The 17,109-nt window shown below is 44.2% G+C and overlaps 1 protein-coding gene across 1 annotated transcript; it reads left to right on the top strand.

Annotated features, from left to right (window-relative positions):
* Positions 1–13,761: 13,761 nt before the first annotated feature.
* LOC307115729 (phosphofurin acidic cluster sorting protein 2-like) lies at positions 13,762–16,878 on the top strand (the record flags this gene model as incomplete). The annotated part of the gene is made up of 1 exon (XM_079799110.1): positions 13,762–16,878. The coding sequence occupies exon 1, from the start codon at positions 13,774–13,776 to the stop codon at positions 16,876–16,878; it is 3,105 nt and encodes a 1,034-aa protein (XP_079655236.1). The 5' UTR covers positions 13,762–13,773.
* Between the last annotated feature and the right edge of the window lie 231 nt (positions 16,879–17,109).

The following is a 17,109-nucleotide window of genomic DNA, read 5'->3' as shown; positions in this document are numbered from 1 at the left end:
CACTCTCCTTTCCACAGACTCAGTCTCTGAAGTGTCCCATGTACTGAACATTGTGACTATCCTCTTGTCTTTCCACGCAAGAAGCATTACATTTTCATCCCTGAAAGCCACTATCTCTCCTTTCATTAGCTTTGGATGTTTGATAACAGGTGGATTATCTTTCCTATTGGGCATTATTGTCCCTGTCAAGTGTGTTTTTTCCTTGAACAATTCCTTTGCAAGAGTGACACTAGTGTAATACCTGTCAGCGAAGAAATGATAACCTTGAGAACCAGGTACTGAGTTCTCCAATCTTTCATGAAGCTCTAAAACTATTCTGCTAGTAACAGGGAGATCAGGTCTCACCAACGTTTCAGATGTTATTCCTCCATAATAAGGGACAAATGAATGTATGTAACCACATTTTGAATCTGAGAGGACATATAAACGAATACCCCATTTTGTTGGCTTTTAAGGATTCCATGTGATGAAGTGTATCTTTCCCTTGAAACCAACAACAGCCTCATCAATAGTAATCTCTCTTCCAGGACAGAATCTCTCCCTAAATTTCATTTCAATGTATGACAAGAAGCAGTTTACCATCTCGGTTCTTGTTCTCAAATCTTTACTTGACTTTTGGTCGTTTTTCAAGTGTAACATCCAAAATATTTGCAAGAACCTTTCTCTTTTGAAAACAGATCGAAAAAATGGTATATAAGACTCAGAATCCATGGACCAATAACTCTGCAAGTTGGGGTGATTCAATACACCCATATTTAGTATTACACCAAGAAAAGCCTTCATTTCCTCTATCATCACATCTTTCCAATTATTCCAAGTGGATCGCTGGGATAGTTCTTTATGGCTAATTTTATGCCGAGCATACTCATTTGTCTCATCCGTTATATTTTCTTTATCAATGTCTCAGTAAAAAACAACTGAAAAATGTCTATTGGTGTGGCACATCCAGAAGGAACTTGAGGTCCAACATGTAACTGACCAGTGGAGAAAGGGATTCTGCTAGGCTCTTTGTCATTCACAGATGTAGGTGTCCACTTTTCTTTTTCCTGTTTTCCCCTAGAAACGTAACTTTCACTGGGTCTTACACCCGATTTCTCAATGATATCACCTATATCTCCATCACTCTCACTCGAATAAACAATTGTGCATCTTCGTTTTGCCTTTATGAATTCAATGTCACTGTCACTGTCAGTACTTTCAGCCAGATCTTTGGGCAAAGCAGGGGACTTTTTCCTTTCTGTAGTTCCACTAGGACCAGCGATTTGTTCATCATCTCCACTTGCATCCTCGGAAAACTCACTTTCGTCACTATTACATTTTTCACTTTTTTCTTCGTTTTCGAAGTAAAATTCATCATCGCTGCTTTCTATGTCTTTGGAAAACTTATCCATCCTGAGGAGGGGAAATTCACTCAGAACGTGCGACTGCTAGGGGGCAAACCAATCATCCAACTAAACCCTGTGTCATGACAACATCTGTGATATGCTAATAGAAACCTAAACAAACCTAGGAGACAAAAAGATAAGGAAGGTTCTTTACCAAGGGAAGATGATGCAAGCTCAATAAGGCATGATGCAACAACTCATGCCTTGGACCCTCCTGCTCAAGATTGCTGCCTATGCAAAAGATAAGCTTAGGTGGTGGCATCAGTTGAGACGACATTTACATTTTACTTGTCCTTTCATGCTAATGAAAACAAGAAAAGATACTGGAAAAATAGACAAAAACCCCCCTTCCCCCCGCGGTGAAACTACATGTCGAGTGTGGCTTGACATACGAGCTGCTACCGATGCTAACCGTGTGTAGTCACACTCGACATCCGACTGCAAAAGGTTAATGCTCTTCAGACTTAGCAAAATTATGTATATACTAGAGGCTCAGTGCATGAAATTCATGCATGGCTAGGGTCCCTAGGCCTGACCAGAGATCAGGGCCGATCTGTGGGGCAACTGGCAGGGCGACTGAGGGGCCTCCACTGGCACCCACCTTGGCTGGCCTGGTGCTGCCAGCTCGCTGGTCCCACGCTCTTTCCCCCTGCCCCGCCACAATGCTGCCTCAGGTCAGCTCCCTCTGCCAGGTGACTGGCGGGATGATCAGGGGAGCCCCGCTGGCACCCGCCTTGGCTGGCCTGGGGCCAGCAGGCTGGGGGCAGCTCCTGGTGTTCACATGATAGCGACCAGTCATTCCACTGGTGGTTCCACCATCCTAGGCTGCCAGCTGGAAGAACTTCACGTCGTTCCACACCACACCTTTGATGAGGACCCGCAACATGTTCTGCTGGTGTTTGGCCCTGCAGACCAGGCGGCTTATGCCCTCCATGCACACTGGCTTTTGCACTCCACGACCTTGTCCTTGGTTTTCTTGGGCAAAACCAGTGCCTTCTTTTTCTTTTCCTTGGTGCCACCATCATGGACATGGTGGGTGTTGTTGCAGCCTCACCACTCCTGGGCAGCCTGCTGACCTGGAGAGAGTGGAAGATGCACTTCAGTGTGTTTTTGGCGGTAGGCAGGTCTTTTTTCTCTGTGTCTCTCTTCCTGCCTGTGGGCTGGACTGCCGTCTAGTAATCCACCTGCAGCCCCATCAGCTTGGTGCCTATGCCCTGGCTGGGGGAGGAGAGTAGGATGTGTGAGGCCTCCTTGTTGCCGCAGGTGTATGGCATTCTCCGGCATGTTCTCCAGCATGTTATACAGAAGATATCCACCTAAAAATGGACAAAATGCAGTTTTCTTTGCATGCCTAAATTAACTTTTTCGAATGCAATAAGAATTAGAAAAATGCCAGCTCTACCATTAAACTGAATTAATGGGAAGCATATCTTGATTTGTAAATGAGGAGATACTAAGGAGAAGCACAAATAAATTCTTTTTTTAAAAAAAGAAAGAAATTAGAAATTTTAGAGAATGTGTCTGAACTCTTCTGAAGCTAATGAATGGCAACACCCCATCTTCTTCCTTCTCTGGCTCCCCCACTGTATACTTCACCCTTTCTTTCCCCTTCAGTCCCCTCCACTACCACTCCCTATTGACTTCAGAAAAAATGAGAATAGGAATCCCACAGCTCCCTTTGGAGAAAAGTTTGTCTCAGCAAGAGAGGAACCAGCAATTATTCCTGATTTTCTCAATGACCCTGATGGGTTCACACAGACATTTATCTGTTAGAACATGTAATCCTGGCTCTTCCAATCTATGCCAATTAGTATACTGCCTGATTTCTGTGAGCAAATGTAACACAATTACTAAAAATGGTTTGCAAGAAAATTTCTGTAGAGAAGTCTGTCCACTGTTAGAATTACAGGAAACTGAAATAGGATTTAGGGAAAAAAAAAAAACACAAGAAAAACAAGCATAGGGTTGACCCAAGGGTGTTTCCCCTTCTCACTGATAGTTTGGGAGCAGTTGAAATGATCATAAAAAGAGAAGCCACTAAGAAGCCTGTAGATACGGGGGCTACTTTATTTGTTTCTAACCACATCCAACTAATTGTCCTCTCCTTCAGAGTAAAGCTTCTCTACAAATGGCAGGAATATTTAACCAATATCTGTTTTTTAATCAAAACCTATTTCCTTCCAACTAGAATATGCATATATATATATATATATATATATATATATATATATATATATATATATATAAAATCAATCACCAGGCAAGATGGCCATTTCCTCAGTATTGAAAAGGAGCTCAGATTTGGAACCCACAGAGGTGCACCTCTGTCCACAACCCATCCAGGGTTGAGGGAGCTGGGCCCCCTGTCTTCTGAGCTCAGGCTTACTAGTGTGCAGTTCTGAACCCAGCCTCAGTGGAAAATTGGGAAACTGACCTCAATAGAGTGGCAGATGCTGCCCAAGATACCTGACATTCAGAGTCCAGAGTTCAGGAATGTTCAAGCCTTCCAGGCCATGGCTCCAAATTCTCTTACAGAGTTGGTCTCCAAATTTACAAATCCTGACAGATTGCCTATTCCTCAGTATCCTGGGACTAGGGGGGGTGCTTTGTTCTGGGATACACACACACATACACACACACACACACACACACACGATCTAATGAATTTGTCTGGAATTAGAAGAAAAGCAGACACAGAATAGGAAGAAAAAAGAGGCTGGAGGCATTACTGACGAGTGACATTTCTCCTCCTACTTTATAGCTACTCCTTACATGAGCCTGAACATCCCTAAGAAGCACATGCTGCAATAACCCATTGTGCAGGCAGGGGAGAGACGGGAACTGACAGGTACAGTGACTTATCCAGGATCAAGAAAAGGTAAGAATGATGGGTTAAATTTGAACCCAGGTCTTTCTACTCAACTCTCAGACGCTGACTTCGCCCAGACCTTCTAGGGCAGTGGTTCTCAACCTGTTTAATGCCCGGACCCGTTAATACAGTTCCTCATGTTGTGGTGACCCCACCCATAAAATTATTTTCGTTGCTACTTCATAACTGTAATTTTGCTACTGTTAATGAATCTTAATGTAAATATTTGTGTTTTCTGATGGTCTTAGGCTCTACAGCAGCGGTTCGCGACCCACAGGTTGAGAACTGCTAGCAGGTTCACGACCCACAGGTTGAGAACCGCTGGCAGGGTCACCTAAGACCATCGGAAAACACAGATATTTACATTACGATTCATAACAGTAGCAACATTACAGTTATGAAGTAGCAACAAAAATAATTTTTTGTTTGGGGGTCACCACAACAGGAGAAACTGTATTAAAGGGTTGCAGCATTAGAAAGGTTGAGAACCACTGTTCTAGGGGCTGTGGAGAGGGTGTGTTGGTGTCACTGTGTACACTGTTGGCATTCCATGGAGAAGGTGGGTGAGCAGTCAGCAGCCCACAGGACTATCTATAGCTGTTATTAGATGAGGGGAATAAGGGGGGGGGGGTGCAATCCCAGGAAGTGAAGTCACTTCCTAATAGAACTCGGAACCCCCGTAACCAGGCACCCACTTTCTAGCAACAGCCCAACCGCCACTCACTTGGCAAGAGACGGTTGACAGTTCAAGATGTTCTCTTGTTGTGTTCCCAGTTATCAGGGCTCTGGTTCCCGGAGACCCTGCAGTGAGAGTTGTTCCAGACTCTGTAGACGGTTCAACACTCGTGCCCGACATCTCTGGCCGTTTTCAAGAAGATCCCGTCAGGTAAGAGAAGGTGGCCTGGGTCAGACCCATTAACGCTAGGCCAGCCTCCTCTGTAGGCCATGCCTGTGCAGCCCACATCCCTGCCCCTTCATGTGATGGGAAGAGGGACCTGAAGAGAGAACTCCAGGGCAGGAAAAGCTTTTGGGGCAGTGGATAACCTAGAGGTCCTGCTGTGATCACACCCCAGGGAAGGGCAGGGCAGGGCACTTATTTGGAGATGGGCTTCCAGAGGGGTCTCTTATCTGTGCCAATGGGAATCCTAGGCCCTCATGCTGTCAGGCATTTTCTTCGCCAGTGGAGTTCTCAGCAGATCACAATGTGTGCATGTCTGGAGTGGAGGGTCACAGGGGCTGAGAACCAGCAAAACAGGGCTCTGAGGCTTTCCCCTGGTGAATGGGAACTGTCTTTACAGAGCTCCGCACAGGAGAATGGATCGGAGCCGACAGATGGGGTCCTCAACTCCATGCTCCTGCAGGAGGCACGGATACCTGATATATCCACAAGTATGCAGCATGACCTCAGGGTGAGTGTAGGTGCCCAGTTGACACAAACTCCAGAACCTCAGGGAGTCACCAGGACCCGGGTTCCAGAAGGCTTCCTGCTACTCCCCTGAGATCCCTCCTAACATTCAGTTTCCAAAGGAATCTGGGTCCCCATCTCCTCCAGGTCAGGAGCTGGGGCCTCCCTGGGCTGCACATTGTACCAGGACGGGGATGGCTTATCATGGTGATCCATGTCTTCATTGCTGTAGGACCTGGACCTTATAACCTTCTGTTGCCATGACAAAGGAGCCACCCTGAACATACCACATGTCCTAATATCCAGATCCTCCATGCCAGGAAAAGCCTCTGTGTTCTCATCTTACATTGGGATGTCTTGTCAGAAATCACACTGGTGACACTGTTAATAAAGCATGTGCTGTCTGTCTTCTGCTAAGAAAATGACCTAAGATACTAATGTGTTTCATATTCCTCACCTCCAGTTCTACTTTTCCTGCCAAGAACCTTTTCTTTTATCAATGGGAAAAACTTTCAAAGCTGTGACAAAGTTTTGTGTGTTTATTTGAACCAAAGTGTCGACAATGCAGGCTAGCAAAATCTGAATGGGTTGAGAGATTGCATGGGAGAATGACAATTTTGCGCCTTATGTTATAAATTAAAATCAAAGTGCAGACTTATGTGGGTCACATGAAATCCATGGGTGATAGATTAGGGAGAGAGGAGAAAGCAAAGTGTGGAAACTTCTGTGATTGGATAAACGGTAAAATGATAGGCACATACTTCTTTTCCATAGGTGGATGTAGGATAGTTTCAAGTTGACAATGAACTGAATAACAATGAAGGGATTTGTGATCTCCACAGGGCACAGAGTGGTGCCTGTGAATGAGTTGTTCAAAATAAGGAAAATTCCTTTGATAATCCAAAGATATGTTATCATAGATTCAAAAAGGCAGTACATAGACTCTGTTAAGCTAAAGATTGACATTTGTCAGGGAAGATGCCAGACTAAGACATGACTACCCAGCATGAGTTCCTTTGAGTTAGTGTTTTAATTTCAGACCATCCTTTGTAGTTACTTAAGGTCTCTGAATTTGCTAGACCTCCAGGCAGGACTTCCCTGAACTAGTCAGGTTACCATGGGGCCCCTTTTCATCCATACACCCTCTTTTTGTTCATAAAGCAATACAAAATATGCATTGTTGATGAATGTTAGTGTTTTGTCTTGCTGAACAATGGACCATTGGGGATGAGGCAAAACTATAAACTTAAATGGCACTCGAGGTGGAATTTGTATTCAAAATAAAAAGGCAGGTGAATGGGAGGCCATGAGCTCCTATATGTCCTTGTTAAAAAATATTCTGTATCAATTTTAAATTTTGAGCTACCATGAGCAGAGTCCTTTTCCTACTTGTCTTAAGTTTTGGTATTTTGCATCTAGTATAACATTTACATCCAGGAACAAAAGCAACAGTATTAAAGAAGTAACACCATTTAGGAATAGAAAATGTCTAGTGCTAGACTGAGGGGAATAAGCATCCCAGCAAACCAAAAATCACTTTACGTGTATTATCATAATTGTTTATTAAGTTAATGATATGTTTTCCTTCTTCATCCACTGTCCCTTTTACTTATGATATGTTTGGCCAGATGAACTAAGACTCTCTACTCTTTTGTTATCATAACTGATCATCAGAATGTCATTGTCTAGTAGGTGGAAAAAATTAGCAGGTATCCAAATTCAACTTTTCATGTGTAATAAAGGAAGGGCCTGGGGAAATAGATATTATTTCCATTAGGAAACCATAAAGAGGGTAATAACAATCTAAAATCATGTAATGCACATTCAATCAATAACAATGAAATGATAAAAGAACAAGGTTTGAGCAGGAGTAATTTGTGAGCATCCAGGCCTTGTTGACTTCTTGGGCTAGCTGTCAGCCCCCATGGCCAGTGGTTTCTCATCCTTGAAAAGTCTTCGATCTCTATGGTGGATGGAGGCCAGTGTCAAAGACAGATGTCCATTTGTGGTTGTGCACCTGATAAGGTAAAGTCCCTTTTAACACTGTTGGAAAGAGTTTTTAATTAATGTCTTTATCAATAATCAAAAATCTCCTGGCTGTAAGTTTTGATCTTTGGAGTCTTTGTCTCTTGGGAGTACTATGAAATGAATGTCACTAATTTATCATTACCTATAACCTTCTTAGTGAGTCATATATAGTAATGTAGAATGTCTGCTTTTAGTTTTCCTTATATTTGGAAAACAAAATGATTTAAAAATCAGCAGTATTTTAAATAGAGTCATATGAACAGTAATCATATTCACTTCATTTAGTCCAATACCCATTTTGTTGTTTATTCTGATTATTTGCCAGTATTTTCATGAATTCAGTTATGCCTTAGAATTCTATATATTTTCATTCAGTTCAAAGATATGACCTGCTTTGAAACCTGTAATTTAGAGTAAGTCAGAATCCTTTTCATGGAATTTTCTAAAGATGTAACATTTGAAAATGCATTAGAGTAAAACAATAACTATCTATGAATGAGAAAACAAAGTGACGTGGTTATAGATTTGATTATAAAGCAATTGATAAAAAACTTTGCTTGTTTAGTAAGCTATATCATTTTAAGACAATAAATTTTGGAAAATAATAATTACTGTGAAATGAGAGAGAAAATTATAAAAAGTATATAAGTACATATATATTTAGATTCAATAAATAATTTCAGTATAGAAAGAACAAATAATATGTAAGATTTTAAAACATTGTCCATGGCTTCTTGTATTGAGCATTGGAAATAATTCATAAACTTCCAATGTTTGTGCCACAAATATCTGGAGTCCCACTGCCAGGCGTCCTCACAGGAAACCATCCCTCTCAGCTGGACTGGTGTCGCTGACACCAAGACCCCTGTTACACCTGAGAGTTTCCTATTTGAACTTTTCTTTGTATCTTGGTAGGTCGCTCATAGGGCAGGTTGAAATCTTTAGAACATCCATTTTAAAAAAGCATATGTACACAAATAGAAGTCATTTTTATTTTTTAATTTAGCAAAGTTTCCCATGTAATTTCAAGCATATAAAATAGGCCTAATTTAGTTTAAAAACATTCCTTTAATAAGGATAGAGAATAAATCCTTGAGGTATTCCAGGGCCCATTGGAATTAACTCAAAGTCATTCTTTGTTCAAAAAGTCTCTTTAAATGGAAACTTTGGGAAGGTTGCAAATATACATATGCAAAAGCTTATAGCCTGGACTTTTTGTAAATCAAAGTAAAGCAAACACAGACTTATGACAATAATTCTAGAAGACATTAATCACACATAAAAACAGTTTTAATATTAAATATTTTGTCCAGACTACAAAATTTGCCTTAATTTACATAAGTATTTAATCTTTTTAGGCCAATAAAAGATTATATGCTATTAATACCATCTGGAGGCTGAAAATTCACCACACATAACACATAGATGAACACATATCACATAAAGACTATATACATAATTTGAATATTAATTTTTACAGAGAAAATGCAAGAATTTTTTTATATAAAACTTCCACAAAATTTTATAGCCTATATCCCCTTATACAACCTTTCCTCAACTTTCAGAAACCTTTTTACCCATTCAGAAATAACTATCCTTAGAGAAACTTGCCTTTTTCTTTTCCTTCAAATATGACTCCCCATACCTCAAGCCTTCTATTATCACAACTATATAATTTCTTCCAACTTAACTGGAACTTTTAACTCTTAGAAGCTTTAATTTCCAATGATAAGCACAAAAGTGAGCAACCAGCATTCCTCAGATTGACTTTGATGAACATATTTTAATCACAATCTCACGTTCAAAAACACACCTTTAACAAAGCAAAAAACATTACATCAACAGCTCCAAATGCATTTTACAGACCTTCTGTAATAAAAAACCCAAAAGCAGTGAATTTAATATTTGTCTAGCAATGTTTCAGTATTTTATGTTATTTCAAAATATCTAAATATTCAATAACTTTCATTAAAACTAAGTTAGAAAGAAATAGTTGAAATAAGCTAAAGTGATTTGTGTAAGTGGGTAAGGTATTTTTTTCTATTGGGATAAGACATATCTTCCAGAGATTTGTATTTTTAAAAATGGACTAGACAAGAGGTCTTGGTGAACTCAGGTATTTCCACTTCAAAGTTTCTGGGACTTTGGTTGCATTAAGTCAAGTATCTACAAGCCTCTGAAATGAATAGGGGAGGTTTGGGGAAGGCAAAAGGAGTGGTGGGCTTTGAGTTGTTTCTGGAGCCAAACCTCTGGCCCCTTGAAACCTTCATTTGTAAAACAAGGATAGTCATTTTCAATACCTCAGGGACTGGGTTGCCACCCAAATGTTGGCAAGGGACTGACACAACCATTCACTCATTTTTGGCATGTTTCTTTCTATTTGGTACATTTTTCTAGTTTCCAGAAAGCACATACCTCTGAGAGGTATAAAGGCTTTCAGGTATATGAAACATCTGTCCATCTCCCTTGGGAATGGCAAAACAGGTCCTAGCTGCAAGATAGTCTTAAAATTAATGGTGCCAAACCTCTCTATCATGCACTTTATATTGGGACCAGGTAGGTGGTGTAACAAAAGAAGGTTGGATTCTTTCTTGAGGGACTCAGGGTTAAGTTTCTTCCATTTGGTGAATATGTACCTGATAGGGGATGGACTCTCAAATAGGACTCTCAAGTCACTGTGAGCTGGTTCCCCATCTATAGAGCAAGCCAAGTGTTAGAGGCATCTCTGCACATCTCTGGGCTATTTGGGGCCATTCTGAGTAGGGTGAGTATCCTGTTAAGCCATCTCTCAGGCTCTCCTGGAGGATAATAATGAATAAAAGATGATTAGCAAACATTTGGTCAGTCTCAAGGTTAGTTTCCTCCTGGAAGTTTCCTTTAAAATCATTAATTTCCCTTTTGGTTCAGTACCTGGTTCATTTATTCTAAATATATAACTATTCTGTGAAAAGAATATGTAAGTATCACTGATTTCATATAAAAGGAAAAAAAGCCCTAGCTGGTTTGGCTCAATGGATAGAGCTTCAGCCTGTGGACTCAAGGGTCCCAGGTTTGATTCCAGCCAAAGGCACAGCCTGGGTTGCAGGCTCGATCCCCAGTAGGGGGCATGCAGGAGGCAGCCAATCAATGATTCTCTCTCATCATTGATGTTTCTATCTCTCTCTCCTTCTCCCTTCCTCTCTAAATTCAATAAAATATATATATTAAAAAAAAAAACAAGAAAAAGAAAACACATCACCTATCAGGTGAATTGGGGCAGATTTGATTATCAAACTACATATATATGTTGTTCCATAACATTCCCTAGTTGAAAGGAAACAGATTTTGATTAAAAAGCAGACATTTGTACAGAAGGTTTAGTCCAATGCAGAAAGCAATTAGTTGGGTACAGTTAAGAACAAGTAAAGTAGCCCCAGTGTCTATAGAAGCATTGGTGACGTCCCTTTTTATGATAATTTCAAATTCTCCCAAACTATCAGTGAGAAGGGGAAACACACTTGGAGCAACCCTATGCTTGTTTGTGTTTGTTTACTTTTTCTAAATCCTATTTCAGTTTCCTATCATCCTTAAAGTGGGCAGACTTCTCTACAGCAGTTTTCTCACAAACTCATTTAGTAATTCTGTTGATGTGCTCCCAGAAACCAGGAGTATATTCATTGGGATAGGTTAGAACAGCCAGGATTGCATGTTCTATCAGTTAAATTTCTTTGTGAATCAGTCAGGGCCATAGAGAAAATCCAGAACAATTGCTGGTTCCACTCTGGCTGTGAGCAGCTTCTCTCCAAAGGGAGCTGGTAGAATTCCTATTCTCATTTTCCCTTAAGTCAGTAGAGAGGGGTAGTGGAGAGGACAGAAGGGGAAGGAAGAAGGGAAGGGAAAGAAAATGTCTGGACAAGGAAGCTCAGAGAACAAAAGATGTAGTGGACGTGCTATAGAAGGGGGAATGGGGTATTAGCATTTATTAGCTTCAGGAGAGTTCAGAGATAATCTCTGAAATTTCTTATTTCTTTTTTAAAGAGAATTTATCTGTGCTTCTCCTTAGACGCTTCTGATTTCCAAATCAAGATATGGGTCCTATTCAATCATTTTCATTTTGGGGCCAGCATTTTTCTAGTTTTCTGTTTTTCCTGCAAAAAATTAATTTTTCTTGGCCATTTTAAAGTTGATATTTTGAAGTTAAATCTTCCCATTTCTGTAAAGCACTTGCAAGAAAAGGCTTTCTATCAGGAATATTAATGAGGGCTGGAGTCTGGGAGTTCCCAGCTTTGGAGGCACAACTTTCCATGTCAATTATAGGTGTTTTTGTTATTGTTGTTTTATATCTTCAGAGTCTAAGCAAATTTTCTAGGGATGTTATGGAGTGGGTCGAAGTGTGCAGCTTATGGCTCCGTGATGCTCACATCCCTTGAGTCTCATTCAGCCTTCTCATGTGCCTCAGCTTCTCTCCCAGCTATCTAAGGTGACCTGAAGGCCTCTAGCCAGTTTGGATCAGTGGGTAGAAAGCAGGCCCTTAGAGGTCCTGGGTTTGATTCCAGGTGAAGGATCCCAGCCCTTACTGGAACCTGTGGGGGAGGCAACCAATCTATATGTCTTTCTCATTCTCTCTCTCTGTGTATTTCCCCCTCGATTCCTCTCTCTCTAAGCCCATGGGAAAAATATACTCCAGTGAGGATAAATAAATAAATAAAAATAAAAACCGCAGGAAGGGCTAGGAACGCTGGTGGACCACACCTTATGGGCTCTCCCCCAGGAAGAGCCAGTCAGTTGAATTACAGTTGAGTTGGAATTTCCCTTTGGGGCTCCTGCTTGGCGTGAGGAATCAACTCTGACAGCTCCGCAGAGATTCTTAGTTGCTTAAGAACAATTGATATCCGGGTCAGAGGAGGATGTACCCCTTTGGGGCTGAACAAGTTCAGCTCTTACTTATATAGTGAAGGTTTTTTGGTCAGACTCTCAGAAAGCAAATCCAAATGAAAACCCAGAATTAAAAATCAGCCACCCATGTTTCCTCTTGTCTCTCCTTAGCCTTGGTTCTGTCAACCCTTAACCTTAGTTCCACCTTGAGGATTTAAAAATATAGCTCAAATAAAGTCAGACTCTCTACCACAAGCAAAGGAAGATTCTGGATCCAAGAGACAACTTAGCCAAATTCACCTGACAGGCAGGGAACTGGCGGGCCCAAAGGGCCCTTTGTTAGGTCCGAGCACCGGGTCTGGGCCTGCAGGGTGGTCCCGATGAGCTTCTTTGGAATCCTGCTGTAGTAAGCCAAGTAAATATCAATGTAAGCAGCATTCAACCCTGTGCAGAGTTTTTGTGAGTTTATTGGAGCCCAACTGTCAAGAATTGCCAGAAAACAAAATCTCAATGTATTGAGGTAGTGCTCCAGAGAATGGCAGTATTGCATCTTATTTTGTACATTATAATAAAAAGTGGAGATGTATGTGGGTTACATGGAATCCATTGCTTAGGGAGGCAGGAGAAAGCAAAGCAGGGAAATCTCTGGGATTAGATAAAAAATAAAACGATAGACACATGCCTCTCTTATACAGGTGCCTACAGGCTAGTTAGCAGTCAGCAATGAACTCAATAGCAATGCGCAGATCTGTGGTCTCTGCAGAGCACAGAGCAGTGCCTGTGCTTGGAGGTGTTCAGAAAAAGGGAACTTCCTTTCACATTCCAAAGGTGTGTTATCATGGATGCCAAAAGACAATAGACAGGCTCAGTTACTGTAAAGATTGACCTTTGTCAGGGAAGACGCTGGCCTAGCACATGACCACACACCATAAACTGCTTTTATCTAACAAGTTTTAATTTCCGGCCAACTTTGTGGTTAATTTAGGTCTCTGAGTTTGAAAGGCCACCATGCAGGCCTTACCTGTGCTAGTCACAGGCTTGCATGTGACCATTTTTCATCCACTCTCTCCTTTGATCACTTGTGTTCCACCTCTTGCCACCAATCATGTCCCTCCTCTGTCCCACCACAGGGGAAGAAACCATCAAGGACCTGTATGCTGCAAGCAGCTGCAGCTTCCTCATCACCTGCAGGCCTGGCCCGCTCGCCCACCGTGCTCAACACCCCAGTGCCCATGAACCTCTTTTCTACCTGGGAGGTAGACTGCTCCAGCCCCAACTGCGTGCTCAGGTTGTGCAGCCTGACTTTAAAGAAGCTGGTGATCTTGAAGGAGCTGGAGAAGGAGCTCATCTCCATGGTGATAGCAGTGCAGATGCAGGGCTCCAAGGGCATCTTGAGATCCCACGAAATTATGCTGCCCACTAGTGGACAAGTGGAGACTGACCTGGCGCTGACCTTCTCCCTGCAGTATCCTCACTTCCTCAAGGGAGAAGGCAACAAACTACAGATCATGCTGCAACAGAGGAAGTGCAATAACAACCAGATCATCCTGGGCTACAAGACACTGGCCACAGGTGCCATCCACATGGCTGAGGTGATGCAGCGACCCCCCGAGGGTGGCCAGGTGCTGAGCCTCAGCAGCAGCATCCAGAAGTCCTCCATCAGGGTGGCTGAGATCTGGATTTCCTTCCTGTCCAGTCAGCCCATCAACTACAAGGACGGCACCATGCAGGCCAGCCCCAAGGCCAAGTCCACAAATAGCTACACCGAGGGGAAATCTGAGAGCTTCTCTGAGCTGGAGGCCAGCTACAACGCGACACCCAGGCAGGACCTGGAAGAAGATGACTTTGACCTGAGGCAGCCCAAGAAGCAGCAGCGATGCATGCAACGAAACTTGAAGCAGAAAGTTATGGTACTGCTTCCCAGGTCCAACATGTCAGAAGAGGTCCTAGACTCAGATCAGGACCCTACAGAGCATGTCCCCGAGGTGGAAGAGGACCTGGACCTTCTGTATGACAACCTTGAGAATCCCAGCGACAGTGGTTCAGACATGGAGGATGATGGCATCATTCTTAGCAACACCAAGACCAAGACCAGACAATACTTTGAAGGCCTGGCACACTCCAGCTGGCAGATGGAGATGAGGAGCATACACAGTGCCCAGAGGCAGAAGGAGCCTCCTCTGCTGGCCGACATGCCTGTGAAGCCCCAGGGCCCGGGCAGCAAGCTGTTCAGTGGCAGTGTCTCTGACTTTATGGCCTACAGCACCCCCGCCACCAAGGTGGACAAGACCTGTATCTTCTCCCTATCGAGCCAGCCCGTCAACCACCTGGACAGTGCCATGCCGGCCAGCACCAAGGCAGAAAACTTCTCTGAAGGAGACTCTGAGATCGTCTTCTCTGAGCTGGAGGTCAGTTACAATGCTGCCCACAGGCATGACCTGGAGAAGGATGACTTGGACCTGGAGAAGTCGATAGGAAGAAGGCGGTCCATGACCAGGCAACAGAACTATCAGCAGAAAGTCGCAGCATGGCTGCACAGGTTCCAAATGACGGAGGAGGTCCTGGACTCAGAGCAGGACCCTGAGGAGCAAGTCCCCGATGTGGACAAGGACGTGGCTCTTCTGTTTTACAGGCTGGTGAACCCCAGCGATAGTAGCTCAGATATGGAGGATGATGACCATCTCCTAACCCCTCCCATGCCTGAGCTCATGACATACTCTGAAAGCCTGTCAAGTGGCCCAGATATGGAGGAGGATGACAGAGGCCTCGGCACCCCCAAGTCCAAGCCCAAACCCAGGTCATACTTTGAAAGCCTGTCAAGTGACAGTGGCTCTGACTGGGTGGTCCACAGCATGCCCAACCCTGGGGAGCAGCCGGCACAGCCTGAGGATAGCCCGGAGGCAGAGACCTCTGCCCACCACATGCTCACTAAGAAGCTGCCAACCAGCAGGCGCACCGCCAAGACCGAGTCTCTGGTCCTCCCCTCCAGCAGCTCCAAGGGGAAGCAGCCCGCCTGCCGGGGCTGGAGCAGGTCCCTGAATAAGTCGTCCAAAAGCCTGATCAAGGAGTGCTGCCCAGTCCCACAGAGCCACTTGCAGATGCCCAGGAAGACCGTGTACGATCAACTGAACCACATCCTCATCTCCAATGACTGTCTGCCCGAGAACATCATCCTCATCAGCACCTCTGACAGGCAGGGGCAGTTCCTGTCGGATGTCCTGCAACAGCACATGCTGCCCGTAGTGTGCACCTGCTCCATGGTGGATGTCCAGGAGGCCTTCAGCTCCATCATCTCCTGGATACAAAGGTACTGCAACTGCAATATCGAGGCCCCGGTGCCAGTGAAGATCGCCGTGGTGGGGGCTCAGCACTACTTCAGCACCGTGCTGCGGGTCTTTGTGGAGCAGCTGTCCCACAAGAACCCTGAGTGGCTGGGCTACATGCGCTTCCTGGTCATCCCACTGGGTTCCCACCCTGTGGCCAGCTACCTGGGCTCTGTGGATTACCGCTACAACCACCTCTTCCAGGACCTGGCCTGGCAGGACATGCTCAACAATGTGGAGGCCCAGAGTTCTGTGCAGAACATTGTGTCGAGAATCACAGAGTATATCACAGGGGCCAGCTGTGTCCACCAGCTGCCCATTGCAGAGGCCATGCTCATCTCTAAGCCGAAGAGCCCGGGCAAGTTGTCCTCGCAGAAGTTCATTCCCTTTGTGGGGGCAGTGAAAGTTGGAATAGTGGAACCAATTTCAGCCATGTCAGGAGACACAGATGATGCGGTCCCCTCATGCTCCAACATGCTTTTGTCCACCACCAGGGAGGCCCCACACAACCCAACCTTCTCCTCATCAGTGAGTGGAGGCCTACCTTCCTCCACCCAGGGTCCCAGTGCTGAGCTGATGGAGCTACAAGTGGATTATTGGATGTCAGCCAAGCCCACAAACAGGAAGAGAAACGGGGAGAAGGAAGACCTGCCTACCACCAAAAACACACTCCAGAGCACCTTCCTGTCTCTCCAGGTCAGCAGGCTGCCCAGCAGTGGCAAGGATGCAGGCACGCCCACAATGTCCATGATTGTGGTCACCAAGGAGAAGAAAAAGAAGGTGATGTTTTTGCCCAAGAAAGACAAGGGCAAGGACTTGGTGTCCAAAAGCCAGTGCATCCAGGGCATTGGCCGCTTGGTCTGCTCAGCTAAGAACCAGGAGAACAGGCAGCGGGTCCTCATTGATGGCGTGGAGTGGAACGACGTGACGTTCTTCCAGCTGGCAGCCCAGTGGTCCTCCCACGTCAAGCACTTCCCCATCTGCATCTTCGGACACTCCAATTCCACCTTCTAGCCCTGCCCCTCTCCCTGCCCTTCACCCTGCCTGGGCCAAGCCCAGAAGGGCCCAGCTGCTTTTCTGTGAACAGTTCAGTTTACTACAGACACAGACCCTGAAAATACAGAGAAACTGTTTTAAGTTAGAATGTGCTGACAGCCTGGAACCTAAGGGGGTTGCCTTCACTGGGATCCACAAATGCTCTGTTTAATAACCAGAACATTCCGGCATGTGGGAGGTCAGGTGGGC

Source organism: Cnephaeus nilssonii (assembly GCF_951640355.1).
Source record: "Cnephaeus nilssonii genome assembly, chromosome: 19".
NCBI lineage: Eukaryota > Metazoa > Chordata > Mammalia > Chiroptera > Vespertilionidae > Cnephaeus > Cnephaeus nilssonii.
Note: the sequence above shows the minus strand (reverse complement) of the source record. Positions and strands in the feature narration are given on the sequence as shown.